The following is a 25,527-nucleotide window of genomic DNA, read 5'->3' on the forward strand; positions in this document are numbered from 1 at the left end:
GGCGCCTGGGATTGAACCCAGGACCACAGGACTACAAGTCCAGCGTGCTGTCCGTTCAACCGACCGGCGTTCAATGTTTGTTTCAATAAAGCAAAGACTCAATAAGCTTTTGTTTCGTTACCATGTGACGCTCATTAACGTTGCATTGCCTTACTTTCCCGTTGCAAATCAACGTGCTCGTTTACTTTTATTAATTAAGAATCAAACACAAAATTGGAATCATCATAGAAGAAAATAGGAGAAAAACGCCTTTTTGCCCTCGTGAAATTGGCTTCTTCAAGCATCTCTTCTGAGCTAAAACCATCTCACTCTTCTAGCAGCGTGGATCGAAGGAAGGAATTTGCAATAACGCTGCCGAAAAAGGCGCAGCTCACTCCAAGATACGTGATTTTTTCCCTTTAGACCGAATGAAAGTTGCAAATGAGTCCAGCACTGACCGCTGAAACGAGTGGCAGTGAGCATGCTACCAAATTTAGTGGGACTACAGGGTGACACTGAAATTGTGTCAGTGGGATGCTGGCTGGAACCTTACAGTGTCCTCAGCTGCAGGACTGTCTCTGAGGGGCGCTGATTACTGACCTGTAGAGTCCTCAGCTCCTGGACTGTCTCTGAGGGGATGCTGATTACTGACCTGTAGAGTCCTCAGCTCCTGGACTGTCTCTGAGGGGATGCTGATTACTGACCTGTAGTGTCCTCAGCTCCTGGACTGTCTCTGAGGGGATGCTGATTACTGACCTGTAGAGTCCTCAGCTCCTGGACTGTCTCTGAGGGGATGCTGATTACTGACCTGTAGTGTCCTCAGCTCCTGGACTGTCTCTGAGGGGATGCTGATTACTGACCTGTAGAGTCCTCAGCTCCTGGACTGTCTCTGAGGGGATGCTGATTACTGACCTGTAGAGTCCTCAGCTCCTGGACTGTCTCTGAGGGGATGCTGATTACTGACCTGTAGAGTCCTCAGCTCCTGGACTGTCTCTGAGGGGATGCTGACTACTGACCTGTAGAGTCCTCAGCTCCTGGACTGTCTCTGAGGGGATGCTGATTACTGACCTGTAGAGTCCTCAGCTCCTGGACTGTCTCTGAGGGGATGCTGACTACTGACCTGTAGAGTCCTCAGCTCCTGGACTGTCTCTGAGGGGATGCTGATTACTGACCTGTAGAGTCCTCAGCTCCTGGACTGTCTCTGAGGGGATGCTGATTACTGACCTGTAGAGTCCTCAGCTCCTGGACTCTAACAGCGTACTGGTAGTCAGCTCTGACGGGAAGCATTAGGTCTGCAGGATTGGTCTTAACAAGATATATTACCTAGCTCTCTGCAGCGTACATTTAAGTCTGTCTGTCTGTCTGTCTGTCTGTCTGTCTGTCTGTCTGTCTGTCTGATGATAATTATCAACCTAGAGATTCGCCTTATCTGAGCGAGACTCAAGGACATGTAAGTGCCTCTCTCTCTCTCTCTCTCTCTCTCTCTCTCTCTCTCTCTCTCTCTCTCTCTCTCTCTCTCTCTCTCTCTCTCTCTCTCTCTCTTTCTCTCTCTCTCCTTCATGCTATTCCCGACATTAATAACTCAGTTACTAACATTTTTCTAATGTTAGTAATTTTCTAATGTTAGTGTCAAAGCTCCACCAGTCTTCAGGACATAATTGATGAGTTCTCACCGCAATATTGAGGAATTTATGGTGCAGGATTCTAGAGAGAGGTGTGTGTGTGTGTGTGTGTGTGTGTGTGTGTGTGTGTGTGTGTGTGTGTGTGTGTGTGTGTGTGTGTGTGTGTGTGTGTATGGGGAGGTGAGTTTCTGAGGTATGTGTGGAGGGAATGTGGGGAAGATCTGGGGAAGTGGGTTAATGGGGATGTGGGGAATGGGAGAGTTGAAGAGGATGTGGGGTGTGCTGCGGGAAGGGAAGGGGTAGGGGGTGAGGATCGAAGGGAAGGGGTAACACTAGTCTATAACACTGGTCGAAGTTCACATCCCCCCCTTTTCAAAACGGGTCAGATATCAGAGCCAGAAAATGAACTCAAAAATGCCTTTTTATTGCTGGTAGAGACTTGGTAAAGCATCTAAACTGCCGGATTGGCCTCCAAGTCCTCTCGCTCTCTACTCTCTCTGACAGCCGCTTTAGAACAAGGAGACGGGCCGAGCCACTGGAGGACAAGGAGACGGGCCGAGCCACTGGAGGACAAGGAGACGGGCCGAGCCACTGGAGGACAAGGAGACGAGCCGAGCCGCTGGTGAACAAGAGGACGGGCCGAGCCGCTGGTGAACAAGAGGACGGGCCGAGCCGCTGGTGAACAAGAGGACGGGCCGAGCCGCTGGTGAACAAGAGGACGGGCCGAGCCGCTGGAGGGCAAGGAGACGGGCCGAGCCACTGGAGGACAAGGAGACGGGCCGAGCCGCTGGTGAACAAGAGGACGGGCCGAGCCGCTGGTGAACAAGAGGACGGGCCGAGCCACTGGAGGACAAGGAGACGGGCCGAGCCACTGGAGGACAAGGAGACGGGCCGAGCCGCTGCAATGACAGCAATCAGTACAAATAAGAAAATAAGACAGGCGCTCGTTACTCTGAGAGCCAGCGCCACCAAGAAGATTGCACATGGCACTAAACTCACAAATATCGGTGCCACGAGACCTATAAGTGGCACTGCCATGACAGTCATCGGGGATCAACGTGACTGGTCAATTACCGTCACTGACAGGCGTTGGATCGAAGGAGACAGTCCACGCCACCAGCTGACAGACTCAGCCAGTCATCAATTCCAATATCGCATATACGACCCTTGGAAAATCTGTCGTCCGAATGAAATTCTTTTTCATTCTCTCAGAGGAAAACTTTCCCCCTGTTAGTAAAAGTCTCAGAGATTGATAATGTCTCCGGAACACGAGGAGAATGGCGATATATCAGCTGTAGGGCCCTCATGTGTGTTTGTCACTCAGCTGCACATGAGAGAGGTCACTCAGGAGGGGCCCTCATGTGTGTTTGTCACTCAGCTGCACATGAGAGAGGTCACTCAGGAGGGGCCCTCATGTGTGTGTGTGTGTCACACAGCTGCACATGAGAGAGGTCACTCAGGAGGGCCCCCTCATGTGTGTGTGTCACACAGCTGCACATGAGAGAGGTCCCGCGGGAGGGGCCCTCATGTGTGTGTGTGTCACTCAGCTGCACATGAGAGAGGTCCCGCGGGAGGGGCCCTCATGTGTGTGTGTCACACAGCTGCACATGAGAGAGGTCCCGCGGGAGGGGCCCTCATGTGTGTGTGTCACTCAGCTGCACATGAGAGAGGTCCCGCGGGAGGGGCCCTCATGTGTGTGTGTGTCACACAGCTGCACATGAGAGAGGTCACTCAGGAGGGGCCCTCATGTGTGTGTGTCACACAGCTGCACATGAGAGAGGTCCCGCAGGAGGGGCCCTCATGTGTGTGTGTGTAACACAGCTGCACACGAGAGAGGTCACTCAGGAGGGGCCCTCATGTGTGTGTGTCACACAGCTGCACACGAGAGAGGTCACTCAGGAGGGGCCCTCATGTGTGTGTGTCACACAGCTGCACGCGAGAGAGGTCACTCAGGAGGGGCCCTCATGTGTGTGTGTCACACAGCTGCACACGAGAGAGGTCCCGCAGGAGGGGCCCTCATGTGTGTGTGTCACACAGCTGCACATGAGAGAGGTCACTCAGGAGGGGCCCTCATGTGTGTGTGTCACACAGCTGCACATGAGAGAGGTCACTCAGGAGGGCCCTCACATGTTTTCAACAAGGGACGAGAGTTGCCGTATTTATCACTGCTGGTTAGTCGCTATATTCCATTTTCTGCCGCCCAGCTTTGCCTTTTTGGGATCCACATTTTATTCTCACATTTGCCACCAGTGTATTCTTGCCTGCCACCAGTGTACTCTTGCCTGCCACCAGTGTATTCTTGCCTGCCACCAGTGTATTCTTGCCTGACACCAGTGTATTCTTGCCTGCCACCAGTGTATTCTTGCCTGCCACCAGTGTACTCTTGCCTGCCACCAGTGTACTCTTGCCTGCCACCAATGTATTCTTGCCTGCCACCAGTGTATTCTTGCCTGCCACCAGTGTATTCTTGCCTGCCACCAGTGAACTCTTGCCTGCCACCAGTGTACTCTGATACCGTGGAATCACCTCGGCGACAGCTAAATTAACATCACTCCAGTGACTGATAGCGTGACATCACACCAATTTTTCAGTGGTCCGACTCTAATCTTGCTGGGGCTCCATCTCTGCACCTCTAATCTTGCTGGGGCTCCATCTCTGCACCTCTAATCTTTCTGGGGCTCCATCTCTGCACCTCTAATCTTTCTGGGGTTCCATCTCTGCACCTCTAATCTTTCTGGGGTTCCATCTCTGCTCCTGTCTCTCACTTGGTGTGGTGCACGTCAACATTCACTGTGGTTCACCGCTACTGGTAAGACACACCACCAGTGAGGCACAAAAGTGCTTAAGTGAGGCTCAGGTCCCCCAGACCTCGTTCTCATCTGCGTCATCAACACTTGAACCCGTCTGAGGTGTGTCAGGCATCACCAGGCATACTAGGCATACTCAGTTCACATTTTATTAATATACAGCAGCAGAAGCAGTAGTTGTAGTACTGGGAATATTAGTAAAAGGTTTAGCTGGGGACAGCAGTAGCAGCAGTAGCCGCCTGAACTCAATCAACAACTACACCATTCTGGTTCCTGGAACGGTATCATGAACGGAAGATAACTACTGGAGTCAGAAGGAAAGATTCGGGAGTGGATATCATTCCAACGCTATCACCTGGGGCACACACACAGGCAGAGTGACATCAGCGGCACATGGAACGCTGGCGAACATTAGAACGTCGTTTAGAAACAAAACCAGGACTCTTTTTAAGACAATCCTCACAATAGTTTTAGACCAACACTGGAATATGCAACATCTTTTGACTCACAAAACAAAAATTTAAGAAGTAGAGAAGTTTGCCAAAAATATCTTAGATATAAATATATTAAAAAAATATATTAAATTTATATTATTTATAGATAAAATATATTAAAAATATCTAACCCTCTTAGCCTGAGCTAAGAGGGTTAACTTATGAAGATAGGGTGAGGGAACTGGACCTCACAACCTTGGAAGACAGAAAAAACAGAGGAAATATGATCGCAACATACAAGATACTGGGGGTGGGGGGGATAGACAAGGTGGACACAGAAAGTCTCTTTAAATTAAGGGAAACTAGAAAAAGAGAACGCAAATAGAAGATGGAAAAACAATTGAGTATCTTGAGGTTATCTTGAGATGATTTCGGGGCTTTAGTGTCCCCGCGGCCCGGTCCTCGACCAGGCCTCCACCCCCAGGAAGCAGCCCGTGACAGCTGACTAACACCCAGGTACCTATTTTACTGCTAGGTAACAGGGGCATAGGATGAAAGAAACTCTGCCCATTGTTTCTCGCCGGCGCCTGGGATCGAACCCAGGACCAGGAGTAGAACAAACGCAAGGAATTACTTGTAACTTGTACGGCTGGTCAACAAGTGGAATGCACTGAAAGAAGAAGTTGTGGAAACCCCCTCCACCCACAACCATAAGGACAGATTCGATATAGAATTTGGTCGTCATGATAGTTTAGCTGTAATACAATAGGTAAACCAGGAGCAGCAGGCGGGGCATGAAGAGCTAGAGCTCGCGTCCCCATAGTCACTGACAGGTAAGTACTCATAGGTAAGTAGAGGAGCAGAAACAGCAGGAAGCAGAGGAGCAGAAGCAGCAGGAAGCATAAGTAGAAGGAAGCAGAAGCACCAGGAAGCAGAAAAGCAGATGAGCAGAAGCAGCAGGAAGCAGACGAGCAGGACGCAGAAGCAGAAGAAGCAGGAAGCAGAAGCAGAAGAAGCAGGAAGCAGAGGAGCAGATGAGCAGAAGCAGTAGGAACCAGAAGAAGCAGGAAGCAGAAGAAGCAGAGGAGCAGATGAGCAGAAGCAGCAGGAAGCAGAGGAGCAGATTAAGCAGGAAGAACAGTAGCAGCGGGCGAGGGCCTGGCCGACGCCACCAACGTGGTATTGAACGAAGACCTCACTGCAATAAACTCAAGGAACACCCGAGAGACCCTCGACGCCGAGCTCTGAAGACACTTGAGGGCAGAAGAGTGCTCCTCCAAATGTCGCTCAAGTTCTGGTAATGTTTCCTCTCAGGAAATTACAGTCTTCATTAAAAGTTTCATCTAAATTGTTCTCCGAAGCCTCAACAACTTCCCTCGTAAGAATTGCCAACGTCGCAGTTTTTAAGTAATATACATGGTACTTGAAAATATTCCAGAAGAAAATGCTTCAAGAATCGCCAAACTTTTGCCACAAATTGCAAGGCTCTTTATCGGGAGGATTAGAGCGGAGTTAAGACGCTGAGAGGTCGGACCAATGCCTCGTCTTAGCTGTTAAGAGAGAGAGAGGAAGAATAAGCCGGATGCAATTCAGATTTGGATATGTCTATATGTCTATTACTGCCGGATGTGTACTTGTTCAGTCCTCTGAGGCGTAGTTACTTTACTCTCGTTTTCGTAATCTTAAGAGAATTATTAATTAGATTTTCTGCTTCCAGATCATAACTTTTTGGCATTGTTGTTTAATTGTTTAGTTGTTGTTCTACTACTTCTAATAGGAATAACTAATGCTTCTACTTCAACTACTTTCTACCACTATATTTATATTATGTTCCCCAAGTCAATATGCAACAGAAAACTCCTCATCTCTGAACGATTCGAAGCCAGCTAGCCAGGAGCTGCATGCACCTTGGCGTGTCCAGCCCCTTAACCACTAGGCCACACTTAGTAAACAGTTGATTGACAGATGAGAGGCGGGCCGAAAGAGCAAAGCTCAATCCCCACAAACACAACTAGGTGAATACTAGGTGAATACTAGGTGAATACTAGGTGAATACACTGTGGTTAAAGTCAGTACAAAAAAGTAATGATCTACAGTAAAGTCAGTACAGTACAGTACGTACACCCGGGCCAGGGGGTCCCTGCACCTCATCTATCTCATTGACATTGTAATTTCGTCACCAACTGGCTGTGTATTTAAGCCAGAATTGATAACTACGATTTTTTTTTCCACTTCACAATTTTAATTATTTTGAAAACCAATTTATAATATATCAAATGACAATCAATCTTATAAACGTATATTAATTCTCAATATGTTTCATTCTATGTGTCAGGACAAAGAGGAATCTCACACACTGGTCAAAAGTACTAACAAACATCAAAACTACTTCGATTATCACTACAATAAATTCTAATATACAGAATACATAAAATAATAAGGTACGAATGTTCCAGCTGCTTGGCATCCCACACGTCTCCAGTGATACATTCAGGATCACTGTGAGTGGCTTCCATAGGAATTCAGGAGCTTCTTTTAGGACCCCTGGTGATATCCTGCCAGGTCCAAGCCGTCGGGTTATCCCCAGAGATGCTTGCTATCGTCTACCCCAGAGATGCTTGCTATCATCTACCCCAGAGATGCTTGCTATCGTCTACCCCAGAGATGCTTGCTATCATCTACCCCAGAGATGCTTGCTATCGTCTACCCCAGAGATGCTTGCTATCGTCTACCCCAGAGATGCTTGCTATCGTCTACCCCAGAGATGCTTGCTATCGTCTACCCTAGAGATGCTTGCTATCGTCTACCCCAGAGATGCTTGCTATCGTCTACCCCAGAGATGCTTGCTATCGTCTACCCCAGAGATGCTTGCTATCGTCTACCCCAGAGTCTCCAGCAGCAATGTGCTCGGTTCACCTCACAAGCCGTCCTCGCCCTTCATGTTCAGCAGCTGTTAGGGATCCACTTTCATTCAGCTCTTCACATATTTACTTATCATTCAATGTTCTCAACTTCGTTTGGTGAGCCTCGTCTAATGATCGTTTATTAGAGGGTTTTCTACCGTAGGTGGTAACGGTGGTAGCTAGTCTTCCCAGTTTGGTGTCGTTATTTATGTCTTATGTCTATTTATGTGGTCGTTGTTATGTCTTATCTCTGCTACATTTACGAGATCAATCTCGTTTCTTGTATTAATTTTCAGGGCAATTTTCTATGATTTCCTGCGAAAGATTTTAATTTCCTCGTACTAATAGTTTGACTATGTGCTGGCTATCTGTCCTGGTCTGCCTTGTTGGGAAGGTTCCTCTTATCTGTACTCATATCCCTACTCCTATCCTTTGCTCATATCACAACTCCTATCCTATCCTCATATCCCAACTCCTATCCTATCCTCATATGCCAGCTCCTATCCTATCCTCATATCCCAACTCCTGTCCTCATATTTCTTCCATGGGTTATATAGTGACAAGGACTAAGGGATTTATCTCGACAATTATTTCATTTTCTACTCGATGAAACAGATTCTTCTTAATCCTTTTTAGGTCTTGGCCTCCAACGCTGCTCTTGACCCACACGTTACTGGTCTCTGTGGTCTCTGGCTTCTGGGGTTTGGTTGTCTATAACTTCTTCATCCTCCTCATTCTGAACGATGATCTAACATCGTTAGATCATTGGAGATCTAACCTCCAATGAGCATCACCCGCCTCCTCAGTACTTCCCCAGTGGTCTCTTTGACGCGTGTCAGGATGTTGCTGAGTGTGGCGTTAAGTATATTTGCCCGTCATGTCGGGTAGTGAGTAAGCTAGGAATGACGAATGTTGTTAAATGTGAAGAGTCGTTGGTCATTGTAGTTAGTTTCCGAGGTAATTACCTCTTTAACGAGGTAATTAAGATGATGCCGAGTATGATGATATTGTTGATATTAAAAAATGTATTTTTTTGGGGGGGGAGGGGATATATTCTTAGGCCTACTCTATAAGCCTATATATTCTCAGCCTCTGGCGCGTGCGGTAACAATGTCTCGAGAACCGTCTTTGGTTTTAATTAAATATGAAAAATGAATCACGTGAACTTATATGACAGACTCTGAAGACAAGAAATTGAACCAATTAAAATAAAATAAAATAAAACATACTGTCGAATTTTATAAAAAATAACTGTTGTAATTATAGTTCACATAAATATGAACTATAATTGATTATTATTTATTATTACGCTTTTGTTAGAGAAGTTTTGACTAAAACAGTAAAGGAACTTGACCTCTAACCAGCTAATTAGACCTCTCACTAGTCAACTTGACCTCTCACCAGTCAACTTGACTTCTCACCAGTCAACTTGACCGCTCACCAGTCAACTTGACTTCTCACCAGTCAACTTGACCGCTCACCAGTCAACTTGACCTCTCACCAGTGAACTTGACCTCTCACCAGTCGACTTGACCTCTCACCAGTCAACTTGACCGCTCACCAGTCAACTTGACCTCTCACCAGTCAACTTGACCTCTCACCAGTCAACTTGACTTCTCACCAGTCAACTTGACCGCTCACCAGTCATCTTGACCTCTCACCAATCAACTTGACCTCTCACCAGTCATCTTGACCTCTCACCAATCAACTTGACCTCTCACCAGTCAACTTGCCCTCTCACCACTCTCATCTCTTCCACTACAGAGTCCTCTTCCACTACAGAGAGTTCCAATTTTTCCAGATTTTCCAGATTTTCCAAGTTTTATGGAAATGAGAGGCAGGAAAGTGTGTCTAGAGGAGTGATGAGCCACGACCAAACAGGTCCTCCTGCAAGACCAAACAGGTCTTCCTGCAAGACCAAACAGGTCTTCCAAGAAGACCGATCAGGAAAATAATAATACAAAACAAGAAGATACTAAAAACATCGTTGCCATTCCGGCTTCACGCAGCTAAACTGTCACTGACGATATTTTACGGCGCATTTTGCAATAGCTAAAGCCTTTGCCAGACGTATTAAGGAAAGGAGAAAAACATACGGGGTTTTCTTCTAGTCTTGGCGCCCATTACTGGAGGAAATATCACCAACGTCCACACGAAGAATCGAGGAGCGTGAGCTGCATAATGTTTGTGTGTGTGTGTGTGTGTGTGTGTGTGTGTGTGTGTGTGTGTGTGTGTGTGTGTGTGTGAGAGAGAGTCTATATACATGTGTACGTGTGTGTGTGTGTCTGAATACTATTGATTTCTTGTATTTTCATTTACAAGTCAATGATTGACAACTCTACCACGACATTTTAAAAAAAATATCCAATTTCTCTGTCAAATCAGTTTCTCTACTTATCAGTATTTTTTGTTATGATTGTTCAAAGGTTCCAATTTATGTTTGTTATTTGCTCTGACATTCTTGGTTTAAATCTTACATGTCGTTGTTGTGGCTCCACTATTTCTTAGCCCTTCATGTTTTGTGTCATGGTTTTTTTTTTTTAGGTAACTCTTAGCTTACAGTCTAAACATTCAGTTCTACATTTAGTGTGTGTCAAGGGTGCCCCTGGTGACACCCTGCTATAAGTCCCTGAGCCCCCCCTCTCACGATAAGGGGGCGCAGGGGCTTCCCTTGCAATGGGAGATGGGGAAGGGGGGGAGGTGCTGATTGTGGCAGCTCCTCCCCTTATGATGAGGTAAGGGGGATTGGGGGGTGCGGCCAGTAGCTGCCTCTCCTCCCTCTTTCCACGTTACTTTGTCGAAAAAAACTATGGAATAAAAATAAAGTTTTTTTTCCCTCCCCCGTTGCAATGTACCTGGGAGATGTGTCTCGCTGCCAGTTGACTACCAATGGGCAGCAGTACACAAATTACACAGCTCCATGCTGCCATATATATATATATATATATATATATATATATATATATATATATATATATATATATATATATATATATATATATATATATATATATATATATATATATATATATATGCGAACAAGCCTGAATGGTCCCCAGGACAATATGCAACTGAAAACTCACACCCCAGAAGTTCGAGTCACTTCTGGGGTGTGAGTTTTCAGTTATATATATATATATATATATATATATATATATATATATATATATATATATATATGTGTGTGTGTGTGTGTGTGTGTGTGTGTGTGTGTGTGTGTGTGTGTGTGTGTGTGTGTGTGTGTGTGTGTTTGTATATGGTGGAGTGCCCCCCCTCTGGTTGTGTTTCTAGAGACCCTTGGTCTTGAAGAAAAGGATATGTAGCATCCGGGGAGAACCTTGTGGGGCACCCACGTACGCTTATATATTGTCTAGTATCACTCACAATATATTTGTAGTTTATTATTTTATTCTATTTAAAACTTCTTTACACAAAAACAACATTAGTTACATGGCAAGGTACAAGGCTACTTGTTACAGGTTGTCAAGCTCCTCCAGCTCCTCAGATGGCGGGCAGGAACCCTGGATGCAGTGAACATTTCCTCTCTGGATCACCACACTAAGGCGCTGGGACAGGAGGATGGAGGCTTCAGGAGTTACTTGTTGTTTTAACTAGCTTCGTCTTTCTGTCCTCCTCCCACAGTCTCTCCTCCCACAGCCTCTCCTCCCGCAGCCTCTCCTCCCACAGTCTCTCCTCCCACAGTCTCTCCTCCCACAATCTCTCCTCCCACAATCTCTCCTCCCACAGTCTCTCCTCCCACAATCTCTCCTCCCACAGCCTCTCCTCCCACAGCCACTCCTCCCACAGCCTCTCCTCCCACAGCTTCTATTCCTTTTGCATTTCGTCCTGGGTTGTGTTTTCTACTCTTGTTTTGATAATTGAACACACACATCTCCCCTCACTGTTGTGATGAGCAGTGTGGTGATGGCTGACCTCCTCTCTTTGTAGCCCACCCGCCCACCTGTGCTGGTGTAGCCCACCCGCTCACCTGTGGTGGTGTAGCCCACCCGCCCACCTGTGCTGGTGTAGCCCGCCCGCCCACCTGTGGTGGTGTAGCCCACCCGCCCACCTGTGGTGGTGTAGCCCGCCCGCTCACCTGTGGTGGTGTAGCCCGCCCGCCCACCTGTGGTGGTGTAGCCCGCCCGCTCACCTGTGGTGGTGTAGCCCACCCGCCCACCTGTGCTGGTGTAGCCCGCCCGCCCACCTGTGGTGGTGTAGCCCACCCGCCCACCTGTGCTGGTGTAGCCCACCAACCCACCTGTGGTGGGTGGGCTATCACTAAATATACCTGTTTTACCTGTGGGTGAGTACCACAAAATACACCTGTTGTTCCATTGGACCTCATCCCGTTGTGGGCTAATATCTTTATAATCACATTTATGAAGCATCTTTGCAAAGTCCGAGTGTTGCAAATCTGCATTCTAGTTTCTGCTAATTCTTAAGTAACTGTTACGTATTTGTTGAGTAATTGCGAATGTAAAATAAATAAATAAAAACATTGGCACGAACAATTAGATAGATAAACAAAGAACATAAAAATATATGATGATTATCTTGTATGTTAAAATTAACTGCAAGAGAAAACGAAAGAGAAATTAGCATTAAATGTATTTTTGCGTATATAGATAACATTTTTGGAGGTAAAAGTGAGCATAGACATTTACTGAGTAAACATTGAATGTTTGTCTACCCGTTGACGGAGTTTAATTACAGGTGAGCTCTGGTTAGTGAGAGTGCCCGCCTAGTTATATGTGCGGGGGTGGATGGGGGATGAGCTACGGCTCATGGGTCCCGCCTCTCAACTCTGAATTGACTAGTGCAGGGTGCAGAAGAACTCTGAAGTGGGACGAGGCAGTTATGTCACCCTCAGACTGTGTCACTTCACCCAGAGTCTGTGTCACCCAGAGGCTGTGTCACCCAGAGCTGTCATCCCTCTATACTGAGGAGACTCAGCTCCTGGCCCCCGCCCCAGATCTCTCTGAAGAGAACCCACGATGGCTACCAAGCCACGGGTCCCACGCCCACACTCACACCCCCACCCACACCCCACCCCACCCACACCCACACCCACACCCCCACCCCCACCCCCACCCACACCAGGAACACTCCGCCCCTGGAGTCATAAAGAGGAGGAGAACGCTAACACCTCAGGGCAAGGATTTACGCAACTTTACGAAACCTGTTTATCTTTCCACAATTATTGCGGCTTTGTTTACATCCATTATTAAACAGTTTACGAGACCCGAGGCACTGCCAGGTTGTTTATACCAACAATAACCTTGGGTTGTGAAGGTTAGAAGCTTGTAAACTGTTTATTAAATGAAGATAAAGCCACCGTGATAATGTAAGATTGTGTAGAGTTCGTGAATCCTGGTGTGTTCCTCCACCCCTAGTGTGTTCCTGCCACCCCTGGTGTGTTCCCTCCACCCCTGGTGTGTTCCCTCCACCCCTGGTGTGTTCCCTGCACCCCTGGTGTGTTCCCTCCACCCCTGGTGTGTTCCCTGCACCCCTGGTGTGTTCCCTCCACCCCTGGTGTGTTCCCTGCACCCCTGGTGTGTTCCCTGCACCCCTGGTGTGTTCCCTGCACCCCTGGTGTGTTCCCTCCACCCCTGGTGTGTTCCCTGCACCCCTGGTGTGTTCCCTCCACCCCTGGTGTGTTCCCTGCACCCCTGGTGTGTTCCCTGCACCCCTGGTGTGTTCCCTCCACCCCTGATGTGTTCCCTCCACCCCTGGTGTGTTCTCTCCACCCCTGGTATGTTCCCTCCACCCCTGGTGTGTTCCCTGCACCCCTGGTGTGTTCCCTCCACCCCTGGTGTGTTCCCTCCACCCCTGGTGTGTTCCCCCCACCCCTGGTGTGTTCCCTCCACCCCTGGTGTGTTCCCTCCACCCCTGGTGTGTTCCTGCCACCCCTGGTGTGTTCCCTCCACCCCTGGTGTGTTCCCTCCACCCCTGGTGTGCTCCCTCCACCCCTGGTGTGTTCCTGCCACCCCTGGTGTGTTCCCTCCACCCCTGGTGTGTTCCCTCCACCCCTGGTGTGTTCCCTTCACCCCTGGTGTGTTCCTGCCACCCCTGGTGTGTTCCCTCCACCCCTGGTGTGTTCCCTCCACCCCTGGTGTGCTCCCTCCACCCCTGGTGTGTTCCTCCACCCCTGGTGTGTTCCCCACCCCTGGTGTGTTCCAAGGGCAACTTCAGAAAATCCGTCTTGAGTCAGCAAGTTCAAGATTAAAGGGAATGGAGACTGAAGAGTCCAGAGTCTCAGGGAGAGGGCATGAACGTGCTATTTGTAACAGGCAACAAGGTCGGTTTACAGGCAGGGGGAAACGCCACAGGAGAGCCATGCTAACACCAACCTTGGTTCCAGTAGCCTCCGAGCCCCATCATTTGTGGCCGCCATTAAGCATTTATGTAGGATGTTGCTGTTGGTCCTCCCGACCGCTTCTACTGCAGCCCCTCATGCTGGGGATTCTCTATTAGCTCGTGTGTCCTGTGTATGTACTCTGTGTATCTGCAGATTCGAGCTATTAGCTCTGGGACAGCGATTTTCTAACCAATTTATTTTTCCTGTATTATGTCTACTTCATATTTCTTTCTCTCACACACATATTGGCGGCGGGAGGAGGGAACAGGAGAGTATATACCTCGTCTGCATATATATATATATATATATATATATATATATATATATATATATATATATATATATATTCGCAAATCGTGGATAAATATATTTGAAAATATGTGGTTATTTATATATATATATATATATATATATATATATATATATATATATATATATATATATATATATATATATATATATATATATATATATATATATATATATATTTGCAGACGAGGAGTCACAATAACGTGGCTGAAATATGTTGACCAAACCAGACACTAGAAAGTGAAGGGACGACGACGTTTCGGTCCGTCCTGGGCCATTCTCAAGTCGATTGTGGACTTGAGAATTGACTTGAGAATGGTCCAGGACGGACCGAAACGTCGTCGTCCCTTCACTTTCTAGTGTGTGTGGTTTGGTTAACACACACACACACACACACATATATATATATATATATATATATATATATATATATATATATATATATATATATATATATATATATATATATATATATATATAAATAACCACATATTTTCAAATATATTTATCCACGATTTGCGAATATTAACACCCGTTAAGCAGATCCTGTAAAGTATGTGAATAACATTGAGGCGAGTGTTGGTTCTCAGCAAGAGTACAGGCACTCGGGCCAAACACCAAGTCTTCCTCGAGTGATGACTCTGCAAACATCAACCCTTATCCATATTTACTCTCTAAACCAAATTTCTCATTCCCGCGCGTGTGCTAAATGGCAGGTTGTTGGCGTTCTTTTGTTTCATCCGGATTCATTTGACGCACCAGCAGCGAATGAATCCGGATGAACCAAAAGAACGCCAAAAAAAGTTCGTCGTGGTTCCTTATGTTTGGTTCCTTATAGTTCCGCACGCTTGGTTGCGTGAGCCAAGGTATAAACCATAATATACATGCACGCATACTCTCGTCAACGTCAGGTTAATGTATACACCGTGGCTGCCTGTCACGGGAGAGAAGTGTGGGTCAGTATTTCCACATATTCTCTCCCTCTCCCTCCCCATCAACAACCACACCAGTTGGGCAACCTTCATTCCTGTCCAGCAGAGCTGATTTGTGTCACAGAGTCACCCCTTCCCCGCTCTATGCCGCCAGAGCCACAGAGTCACCCCTTCCTGGCTCTATGTCGCCAGAGCCACAGAGTCACCCCTTCCTGGCTCTATACCGCCAGGGCCGCTGAAGGGAATCGCTGCCAGCAGACATTGGTAAACGTCTGCTAGCAGACGATGATATTCTTGCTCTTCAGCGAAAAAGAATCACAACATCCGTCTGAGCCCAAATATTACAGCAGTAATGCCAACAATCGTCAAGGTCGTCGAATACTTATCAACTGGGTGCCAAGTCATGTAGGAACACTAGGGAATGACAGTGCAGATGAAGCTGCAAAACTTGCAACTAAGAGGAGGAATGCAGACATTTACACACCACAGGGTCTAGCACAGATTAAGAAAATAATTAAAGATAGAGCAACGCAGAAGATGCACATTGACCATAATGCAAAAGTTGCAACATCAGGAGTTGATCGTCCAAGTTGGCACCAGAATTGAGCCAATTATGGAGCACATATTTTGAAAAAAGCGTACAAGAGAAAAATAGAAATGCACTTATATCGCATCAGGCTCGGATCGCCTCCAAGCACAGCGGGTACGCTTACAGGCTCCAGAAGAAGAAGAAGAGAGGAAATGTCCCCATTGTGGAGAGATGCCCGACAGACCACAGGAACAGAGGTTTAAGAGTGCAGTGTCACATACCAAATCATATTTACACTGAGATTTAACAATGTAGAAGTTATTAAACACATTAGACATAATCTTACAGAAGCCAACATGTGAGTCATAAATACTCACCCACCGCCTAATTCAGACAGACATGAGTAACACTCGGCAGGCCAGCCATAGGCTTAAGGCCCACGCCGGAGTATCACTGAAAGAAATCTTTCCATTCTCCAACTGTGTTCCAGCCTCCTCCACACCTCCAGGTGTATTCCAGCCTCCTTCTTCAGACTATCCTGAAGTGTTTTCCAGCCTCCACATCCCCAAATGTGTTCCAGCCTCCACATCCCCAAATGTGTTCCAGCCTCCACATCCCCAAATGTGTTCCAGCCTCCACATCCCCAAATGTGTTCCAGCCTCCACATCCCCAAGTGTGTTCCAGCCTCCACATCCCCAAGTGTGTTCCAGCCTCCACATCCCCAAGTGTGTTCCAGCCTCCACATCCCCAAGTGTGTTCCAGCCTCCACATCCCCAAATGTGTTCCAGCCTCCACATCCCCAAATGTGTTCCAGCCTCCACATCCCCAAATGTGTTCCAGCCTCCACATCCCCAAATGTGTTCCAGCCTCCACATCCCCAAATGTGTTCCAGCCTCCACGTCCCCAAATGTGTTCCAGCCTCCACGTCCCCAAATGTGTTCCAGCCTCCACGTCCCCAAGTGTGTTCCAGCGACAACAAAGGCGCTCCAGCCCTGGCGACTGGAGCACCAGCTTGCGTCTTCACCCTCAGACATAACACCTCAAACCATCGTCACCAGAGGCCACTAAAGGCTTACGTAAGTACTTCTTCCATCGTAAATATATTTTCGCAGCCGGCCAGTAAGCTTCTCTGTGCACCACCAAGCCCTAAGCCTTCCCAAGCTTACTTCTGATCATTTTCTATTTCTCTTCTTTGTGTATACCTCGTATACTCAGATTTTTCCAAGCTGACCTTACCAACAGCTTGATCGATTTCAATAAATCTGAGCTTCAAGCAATGCTTGTCTGGTACAAGCACTCTGTCAGGTACAAGCCCTCTGTCTGGTACAAGCCCTCTGTCTGGTACAAGAACTCTGTCTGGTACAAGAACTCTGTCTGGTACAAGAACTCTGTCTGGTACAAGAACTCTGTCTGGTACAAGCTCTCTGTCAGATACAAGCTCTCTGTCTGGTTCAAGCCCTCTGTCTGGTACAAGAACTCTGTCTGGTACAAGCTCTCTGTCAGGTACAAGCCCTCTGTCTGGTACAAGAACTCTGTCTGGTACAAGAACTCTGTCTGGTACAAGAACTCTGTCTGGTACAAGAACTCTGTCTGGTACAAGCTCTCTGTCAGATACAAGCTCTCTGTCTGGTTCAAGCCCTCTGTCTGGTACAAGAACTCTGTCTGGTACAAGCTCTCTGTCAGGTACAAGCCCTCTGTCTGGTACAAGAACTCTGTCTGGTACAAGAACTCTGTCTGGTACAAGAACTCTGTCTGGTACAAGCTCTCTGTCAGATACAAGCTCTCTGTCTGGTTCAAGCCCTCTGTCTGGTACAAGAACTCTGTCTGGTACAAGCTCTCTGTCAGGTACAAGCCCTCTGTCTGGTACAAGAACTCTGTCTGGTACAAGAACTCTGTCTGGTACAAGAACTCTGTCTGGTACAAGAACTCTGTCTGGTACAAGCTCTCTGTCAGATACAAGCTCTCTGTCTGGTTCAAGCCCTCTGTCTGGTACAAGAACTCTGTCTGGTACAAGCTCTCTGTCAGGTACAAGCCCTCTGTCTGGTACAAGAACTCTGTCTGGTACAAGAACTCTGTCTGGTACAAGAACTCTGTCTGGTACAAGAACTCTGTCTGGTACAAGAACTCTGTCTGGTACAAGCTCTCTGTCAGGTACAAGCACTCTGTCCGTCAGCTGTCTGTGGTTGCTCGCATTTAATAAATCACCGTCAACAAACTCGTGCCAAATACTTTCCCAGGAGCTCCCATCCCACCTGACGGTCTTGCCTCTCTCTCTATATATCGCGTCTCTCCCTCCCTCCCTCTCCCTTTATATAACGCTTTCCGCCCTTCCCTCTTTCTTCTGAACGAAGAGCCGCTATCGTCAGAGACTCCGGACCCGGGTCCTTGAAGCACCCGTCCGGTCTTCTCCCGGTTTTGCTCCTTCGCTGCCTACCTCTCAACCTTCAGTTCTAAAATTCCTGTCGACATCACTTATCGCAAGTGCTGGACGGTACCGTCTCCAGCCTGGAGACGGTCCCTCGGCCTTCCTGTCACTTAATCTCTATCCCCTCCAGTCCCTTCCGTCTCACTTGACTCAAGCTACAGATCATCCACGTGGTAAAAAGTCCACCAGTAAAGTGGGTTTGGACGGACTTGAGTGCTTTGGACGGACTTGAGTGCTTATGATGCATTGGAAGAGTTGAACGTGTTTGGGTAATTGATGACGCTGGTACTCTCCCCCGGGGCAGTTTAGTGTCAGGGGGGAGTATCAAGGGGGGAAGTTGGGTGACGTAGGCAGGGTGTTTATTATTGGGGGGGGTGTTCAGAGGTTTAAGTAATGACCATGAACTATACGTGAGCTACCTATCACAAGGAGGCAGCTGGTGTGTGTGTGTGTGTGTGTGTGTGTTGTGTTTACTAGTTGTGTTTTTACGGGGGTTGAGCTTTGCTCTTTCGGCCCGCCTCTCAACTGTCAATCAACTGTTTACTAACTACTTTTTTTTTTTTCCACACCACACACACACACACACACCCCAGGAAGCAGCCCGTGACAGCTGACTAACTCCCAGGTACCTATTTACTGCTAGGTAACAGGGGCATTCAGGGTGAAAGAAACTTTGCCCATTTGTTTCTGCCTCGTGCGGGAATCGAACCCACGCCACAGAATTACGAATCCTGCGCGCTATCCACCAGGCTACGAGGCCCCATAAGTGTGTGTGTGTGTGTGTGTGTGTGTGTGTGTGTGTGTGTGTGTGTGTGTGTGTGTGTGTGTGTGTGTGTGTGTGTGTGTGTGTGTGTGTGTGTGCCTGGGGACAAGTAGCGAGCATTATTAAGAAGCAAGAATACATGTCCTCTGTCATACTACACTTCGCATTAAATGCTTATTTTACAGATACAAAAATACCTATTTATACCCCGGTCTTATACTGTCATTTCCTCTCTCTCTCTCTCTCTCTCTCTCTCTCTCTCTCTCTCTCTCTCTCTCTCTCTCCCCAAAGATAAATTACGCCCTCAGAATATCATTAACATATTCTCTAGGTATACAAGGCGTCATCTATCATGTAAAATACACGTCTCGGACAGGAGCGCCTCGGGCGGCCGCTCTGGATGGCAAGACCTTCCACGGGCCAGACCTAAAACTTAAATTCTTGATAAATTAATCCCTGAAGAAAATGCCCCCCTGTAGATAAATCACTTGCTGCTAGGTCTCTGAGGAGTGATGTGTTATATCAGTCGAGGCTCAGACTTAATTACTGGTGAGGGTGTGTGGATGAGCTTATACCTGGTTGTGGCCAGGACCAGAGGGGGAGGATCTAGCTCCGTGGCCCCGCCTCACACTTATGGCACTTGGTTAATTTATGTCAACGGACGTTCTAAGATTCAGTGGTTCTTGCTCATCAAGCTGTTGTCCTTCACTTGGGGATAAGAGTGACTCTAGCCATATTTATCTCTTCGTCTCAGTATGTTATGCGATGTTTTAATGTCGCCTCCGGTGCCTTGCGCATGCACCAGCTTAGCCTTAGCTTAAGTCAGCCATCTTGTGCAATCTTGTCTCCTCTAGGAGGGGGGGGGGGAAGGGGGGGTTACCTCGAACCAGGAACTGTAGTGATCCTTGCAGCGAGTCTTGCAAAACCCGGACGCCAATTTCTTCCTGACGCTTTCTCCTTGACACTCTCTGACACTCCCTGATATTTGCTGACACTTCCAAACACTTCCTGACACTTCCTGACACTTATAACACTCCATGACACTTGCTGACACTCCCTGACACTTCATGACACTTCCCGACACTCCCTGACCCTCTCTGACACTTTGTGACACTCCCTGACACTTCCACACATTAGTGTCCTCTTCAGACACTCTCCCTGGTCCAGTATCAGCCTAGGTACCTCAGCCTATTTTGTCCAACGTGTCAATAGTTTCCTTAGAGTTTTATGATTAAATGACAATGATAAAATGATAGAGAATATATTGGACAGACTGTGTATTCCATGACTGTCAGAGAGCGTTCGACACAGTCGAGCATGAATGGTATTTGGGAACATTCCTGATGTTCTCAGGGGCTATAACCGCTCGTAAAGTAGTGGTTATGGGCAATATGTCTAACCGCGCGATGAGTGACCTTCGATAACTTCCTCAGCAGAGCCATTTGGGCATATTTGCAGCCCTTCTGCTGCTGAAGATCTTTATAACATCTCTGTGACCCGTTTGTGCGTCTTCAGTTTCCGTCTGTGCTCCTTCGAACTACTGAGCCTCGCATTGATGACGGCTTCTCTATCTGTTTGGGTAAATTCTCATTAGTATCTTGCATGTCGCTATCATGTTTACTTTTATCTTTTTTGTTTTCTTTCAGTGTAGTCAAGTCCTCCTCAGTCATTCTTCACAGTTCAGTTCCTTTATCCTTATCTTGAGGTTATCTTGAGGTTATCTTGAGATGATTTCGGGGCTTTTTATTGTCCCTACGGCCCGGTCCTCGACCAGGCCTCCACCCCCAGGAAGCAGACCGTGACAGCTGACTAACACCCAGGTACCTATTTTACTGCTAGGTAACAGGGGCATAGGGTGAAAGAAACTCTGCCCATTGTTTCTCGCCGGCGCCTGGGATCGAACCCAGGACCACAGGATCACAAGTCCAGTGTGCTGTCCGCTCGGCCGACCGGCTCCTTACCTCATCTTGCATCTTGCAACAAGGCCTTGCATGAAGCCTTGTTGCAGCATCTTAAGGCTTATTTTATTTTAGTTTGTTAAGGCTTAAGATTAATTTATTTTACGTTTTTTTAGCAGTAGAGAGATGTCATGCCAGGCAGGATAGAGCGGATTTCCACTACGTTATACGCAGCGCAAGAAGGCTCCTGTTTCCAAATTCTTGAAGGCCAATGACCAACGAAGGCTCGTTGACCAATATGCCACAAGCGCTATTCAGCTATAGTTTAACAATCGAATTGACATATTTTGCCAAGTCTTTCTCCGTTTCCTAAGTGAGAAACTGCCGGCCCTTTATCCTGCACTTTGCATCTAGTGAAGTTGTATTCTCTGTTCAGTCGTTTAGGTACACTGTGGAATGTACATATGGAATCCTGCTCATTACGTCTCTCCACTTTGATATCAAATGATTGATGGATTGATGGATAAATGCGATGATGGATAATAAAAGAATTAACTTGTTAACAATTAGAGTGGAGAGACTTACATGGGATAATGTGAGTCTGATTAAACACTAAATTTCCATTTTCTATGAATGACAAGAAACACAATTCCTACAGATATAATGATGACATCATGGCAAGAAAACGTTGCTTAAATGACGATCTAATAGCCACTAACATATATATTATGTATTAGATTGCTGTAATTCATATTCTGATTACGTAGCTTTGTTTAGAGATATCAAAGAACCTATGTATACTAATGGTGTGCTTTCATTTATCTGTATATATATATATATATATATATATATATATATATATATATATATATATATATATATATATATATATATATATATATATATGTCGTACCTAGTAGCCAGAACGCACTTCTCAGCCTACTATGCAAGGCCCGATTTGCCTAATAAGCCAAGTTTTCATGAATTAATTGTTTTTCGACTACCTAACCTACCTAACCTAACCTAATCTAACTTTTTCGGCTACCTAACCTAACCTAACCTATACAGATAGGTTAGGTTAGGTTAGGTAGGGTTGGTTAGGTTCGGTCATATATCTACGTTAATTTTAACTCCAATAAAAAAAAATTGACCTCATACATAATGAAATGGGTAGCTTTATCACTTCATAAGGAAAAAATTAGAAAAAAATATTAATTCAGGAAAACTTGGCTTATTAGGCAAATCAGGCCTTGCATAGTAGGCTGAGAAGTGCGTTCTGGCTATTAGGTACGACATATATATATATATATATATATATATATATATATATATATATATATATATATATATATATATATGTATGTATATATATATGTATGTATATATATACATACATATATATATATATATATATATATATATATATATATATATATATATATATATATATATATATATATATATATATATATATATATGTTGAGGGCTAATGAATACTTGCTGGTTTGTCATTAGCCTACCTGTCTTGGCCTTAATAACCCTCCTGTGGTTGACAATCATTAAGATCAATACCAAATTAAAACCACAAAATCAATTTAAAAACCAATTTTCCTTCCATTTGGAAAGGTTCCATGTATATTTTCAAAGACTAAAAAAGAAATGCATGAAATTTTAAATATGAGACTTATTGACTAAATGTATCATTAAGTTTGTATCAATTTGCCCCCTTTTCTGTAGCTTTACATGAGAAGTTTGGCGAAATCAGACTCACTGTGAACACGTAGCTCACAGTTTGTTTGATATTCCATCAGCATTTGTGACAGATTTGTTAGCTCTAGTGTTATTGTCGGGGAAAGGTACTGGGCTGGTTCAGACGTAGTAGTAGGGAAAGGGAAGGTGTTTGTGTGTTTGTGTGTGTGTTTGTGTGTGTGTGTGTGTGTGTGTGTGTGTGTGTGTGTGTGTGTGTGTGTGTGTGTGTGTGTGTGTGTGTGTGTGTGTGTGTCTGGGTGTGTGTGTGTGTGTTTTTCATGGCATGAAAAGAAAATTCAATTACAGAAACTGAGCAGCGTAAAAAGTATTGTGACGAAGAGAATACACAAGTGGCCAGGATCATATTTCTAGGCCACAGACTCTGCGGCCGGACGAGGGGCGAGGAGGAAGAATTAAAATACGTAGAGGCGAATAGGGAAAGAGGAAGAGGAGCAAATGGAAAGAGTAAGAAAACAAATAGATGGTGGTAAAATAGGGAAGAGAAGGAGAGATGATAACAGAGGAGTTTAAGAACATAGAGGGCAAAGTTTACTATAAAATCTTAGATCAATATTTTATATTGATCTAATATCAATAATCTTAGATAATATTTTGTCTCGTGGTGTACTATTCAGCTAATAGACCATAGAAATATTCTGAGAAACAGGGGGAATTATCAGGGGGGAAAGCGCCAAGCCATTACGACTATATAACACTGGGAAGGGGTCAGGATAAAGATCTGGGAAAGGACGGAAGGGAAGGAATGCTTCCCAACCACTTGGATGGTCGGGGATTGAACGCCGACCTGCATGACACGAGGCCGCATTTAGTCAAACCCCCTTCATTTATTCTGCCAAACATTCTCTATGCCAAACATTCTCTAAACAAATGTACATTTGTTACCTAAGCGTTTCAATTCGTACACATGGACGGAAATAAGTTACGAATAGATCAGCATGTAGACGAATCGATAAATCGGTTCCTGGGGCCAGATTCACGAAGCAGTTACGCAAGTACTTGCGAACCTGTACATCTTTTCTCAATCTTTGGCGGCTTTGTTTACAATTATTAAACCGTTAATGAGCTCCGAAGCACCAGGAGGCTGTTTATAACAATAACAACAGTTGATTGGGAAGTTTTCATGCTTGTAAACTGTTTAATAAATGTAACCAAAGCCGTCGAAGATTGAGGAAAGATGTACACGTTTCGTAAGTACTTGCGTAACTGCTTCGTGAATCTGGTCTCTGGCCACAGTGTCAGCCATTTTACAAAATGAATGATGACGATTTTCATTTGTCAATTAACGAGCTGAACTATCTCCTCCTGAAGATGGAAACGAAGGCTAATTCTACCCTCAGACATGTGTAGACATTAAAAAAAAACGGAACCCAAAGGGTTCGGGCAGACAAAAATGGTCTAATTAGGCTAATTGGCTTAATAAAGTGAAGTGGTTAATTTCATTTCACTTGCATTTTCCTGTGCACGCCTTGAGAGCCCCAGCAGGGAGGTGGATGCCTGGGTCCACCCCAGCAGGGAGGTGGATGCCCCACATCACCCCAGCAGGGAGGTGGATGCCTCAAACCACCCCAGCAGGGAGGTGGATGCCTCACATCACCCCATCATGGAGGTGGATGCCCTAGTCCACCCCAGCAGGGAGGTGGAAGCCCTAGTCCACCCCAGCAGGGCCGGATAACCTAGTGCAGGAAATAGCTTTATTCTCATCCCATCAGAATTCTACAAATAAAGAAGAATTACTGACAGCCATATGGAGCTACTCACTTGAATAAGGACTTAAAGACCTGTGTTTACCTCCAGAAGCTCAGCTGAACTTTTGTAACCGTAAGTAAATTCCTTTTAGAAAAAAGTCCTTTTGAGATTTTAATTACGTATTTCCTGTGTTGGGAAATAAAAACTAATCTTTTTGTAATCATGTTTCTCATCGGAATCTGTGACTCTGAGGCCTCACTTGCGTCTAAACTAATAATGTATTTGGGTGAGAAATAAATTGCTGTTCTATTGTGTTATTGTAATGGTGCAATTAAGACTTTTGTTCATATTATGTCAATTTGTGTTTTTATGGCAACTGTTGGCACTGTATCATGACTAGGTTTATGGCAACTGTTGGCACTGTATCATTAGAGTTATGGCAACTGTTTTCACTGTATCATGACTAGGGTTATAGCAACTGTTGGCAATGTATCATTAGAGTTATGGCAACTGCTGGCACTCTATCATTAGAGTTATGGCAACTGTTGGCACTGTATCATGACTAGGGTTATGGCAACTGTTGGCACTGTATCATTAGTGTTATGGCAACTGTTGGCACTGTATCATTAGAGTTATGGCAACTGTTGGCACTGTATCATTAGAGTTATGGCAACTGCTGGCACTGTATCATTAGAGTTATGACAACTGTTGGCACTCTATCATTAGAGTTACGGCAACTGCTGGCACTCTATCATTAGAGTTATGGCAACTGCTGGCACTCTATCATTAGAGTTATGGCAACTGCTGGCACTCTATCATTAGAGTTATGGCAACTGTTGGCACTCTATCATTAGAGTTATGGCAACTGCTGGCACTCTATCATTAGAGTTATGGCAACTGTTGGCACTGTATGATGACCGGGTAATTTCAAGTGTGGTCAGAGTGCCAGTGAGTGCAGGTGCCAGCAGGAACAATGGCACTCAGGAAAATGAGTTCCAGTAATTCACACGGTAAAAATTAGTCCCGTAATGAAATAGCAAATTGTACACATTCGAAATCATTTTTGTAAATCTATTTCAATATCTGTTTGAGCAAATAAGATCACAAGATCA

General features: G+C 45.7%; 2 protein-coding genes across 2 annotated transcripts; one reads left to right on the top strand and one right to left on the bottom strand.

The window, feature by feature from the left end:
* The first annotated feature begins 16,272 nt into the window (after positions 1-16,272).
* LOC138359982 (uncharacterized) lies at positions 16,273-16,941 on the top strand. The gene has a single exon (XM_069319859.1). It carries the CDS (start codon positions 16,273-16,275, stop codon positions 16,939-16,941), a length of 669 nt encoding a protein of 222 aa, XP_069175960.1.
* A 94-nt stretch (positions 16,942-17,035) lies between these two features.
* Positions 17,036-18,342, bottom strand: LOC138359983 (uncharacterized). Its single transcript, XM_069319860.1, has 2 exons — positions 18,308-18,342; positions 17,036-18,050 (listed from the first exon to the last, which is right to left on the bottom strand). Exons 1-2 carry the CDS (start codon positions 18,340-18,342, stop codon positions 17,036-17,038), a joined length of 1,050 nt encoding a protein of 349 aa, XP_069175961.1.
* Between the last annotated feature and the right edge of the window lie 7,185 nt (positions 18,343-25,527).

The sequence above is a fragment of the Procambarus clarkii genome, chromosome 94 (genome assembly GCF_040958095.1).
Source record: "Procambarus clarkii isolate CNS0578487 chromosome 94, FALCON_Pclarkii_2.0, whole genome shotgun sequence".
Taxonomy (NCBI): Eukaryota; Metazoa; Arthropoda; class Malacostraca; order Decapoda; family Cambaridae; genus Procambarus; species Procambarus clarkii.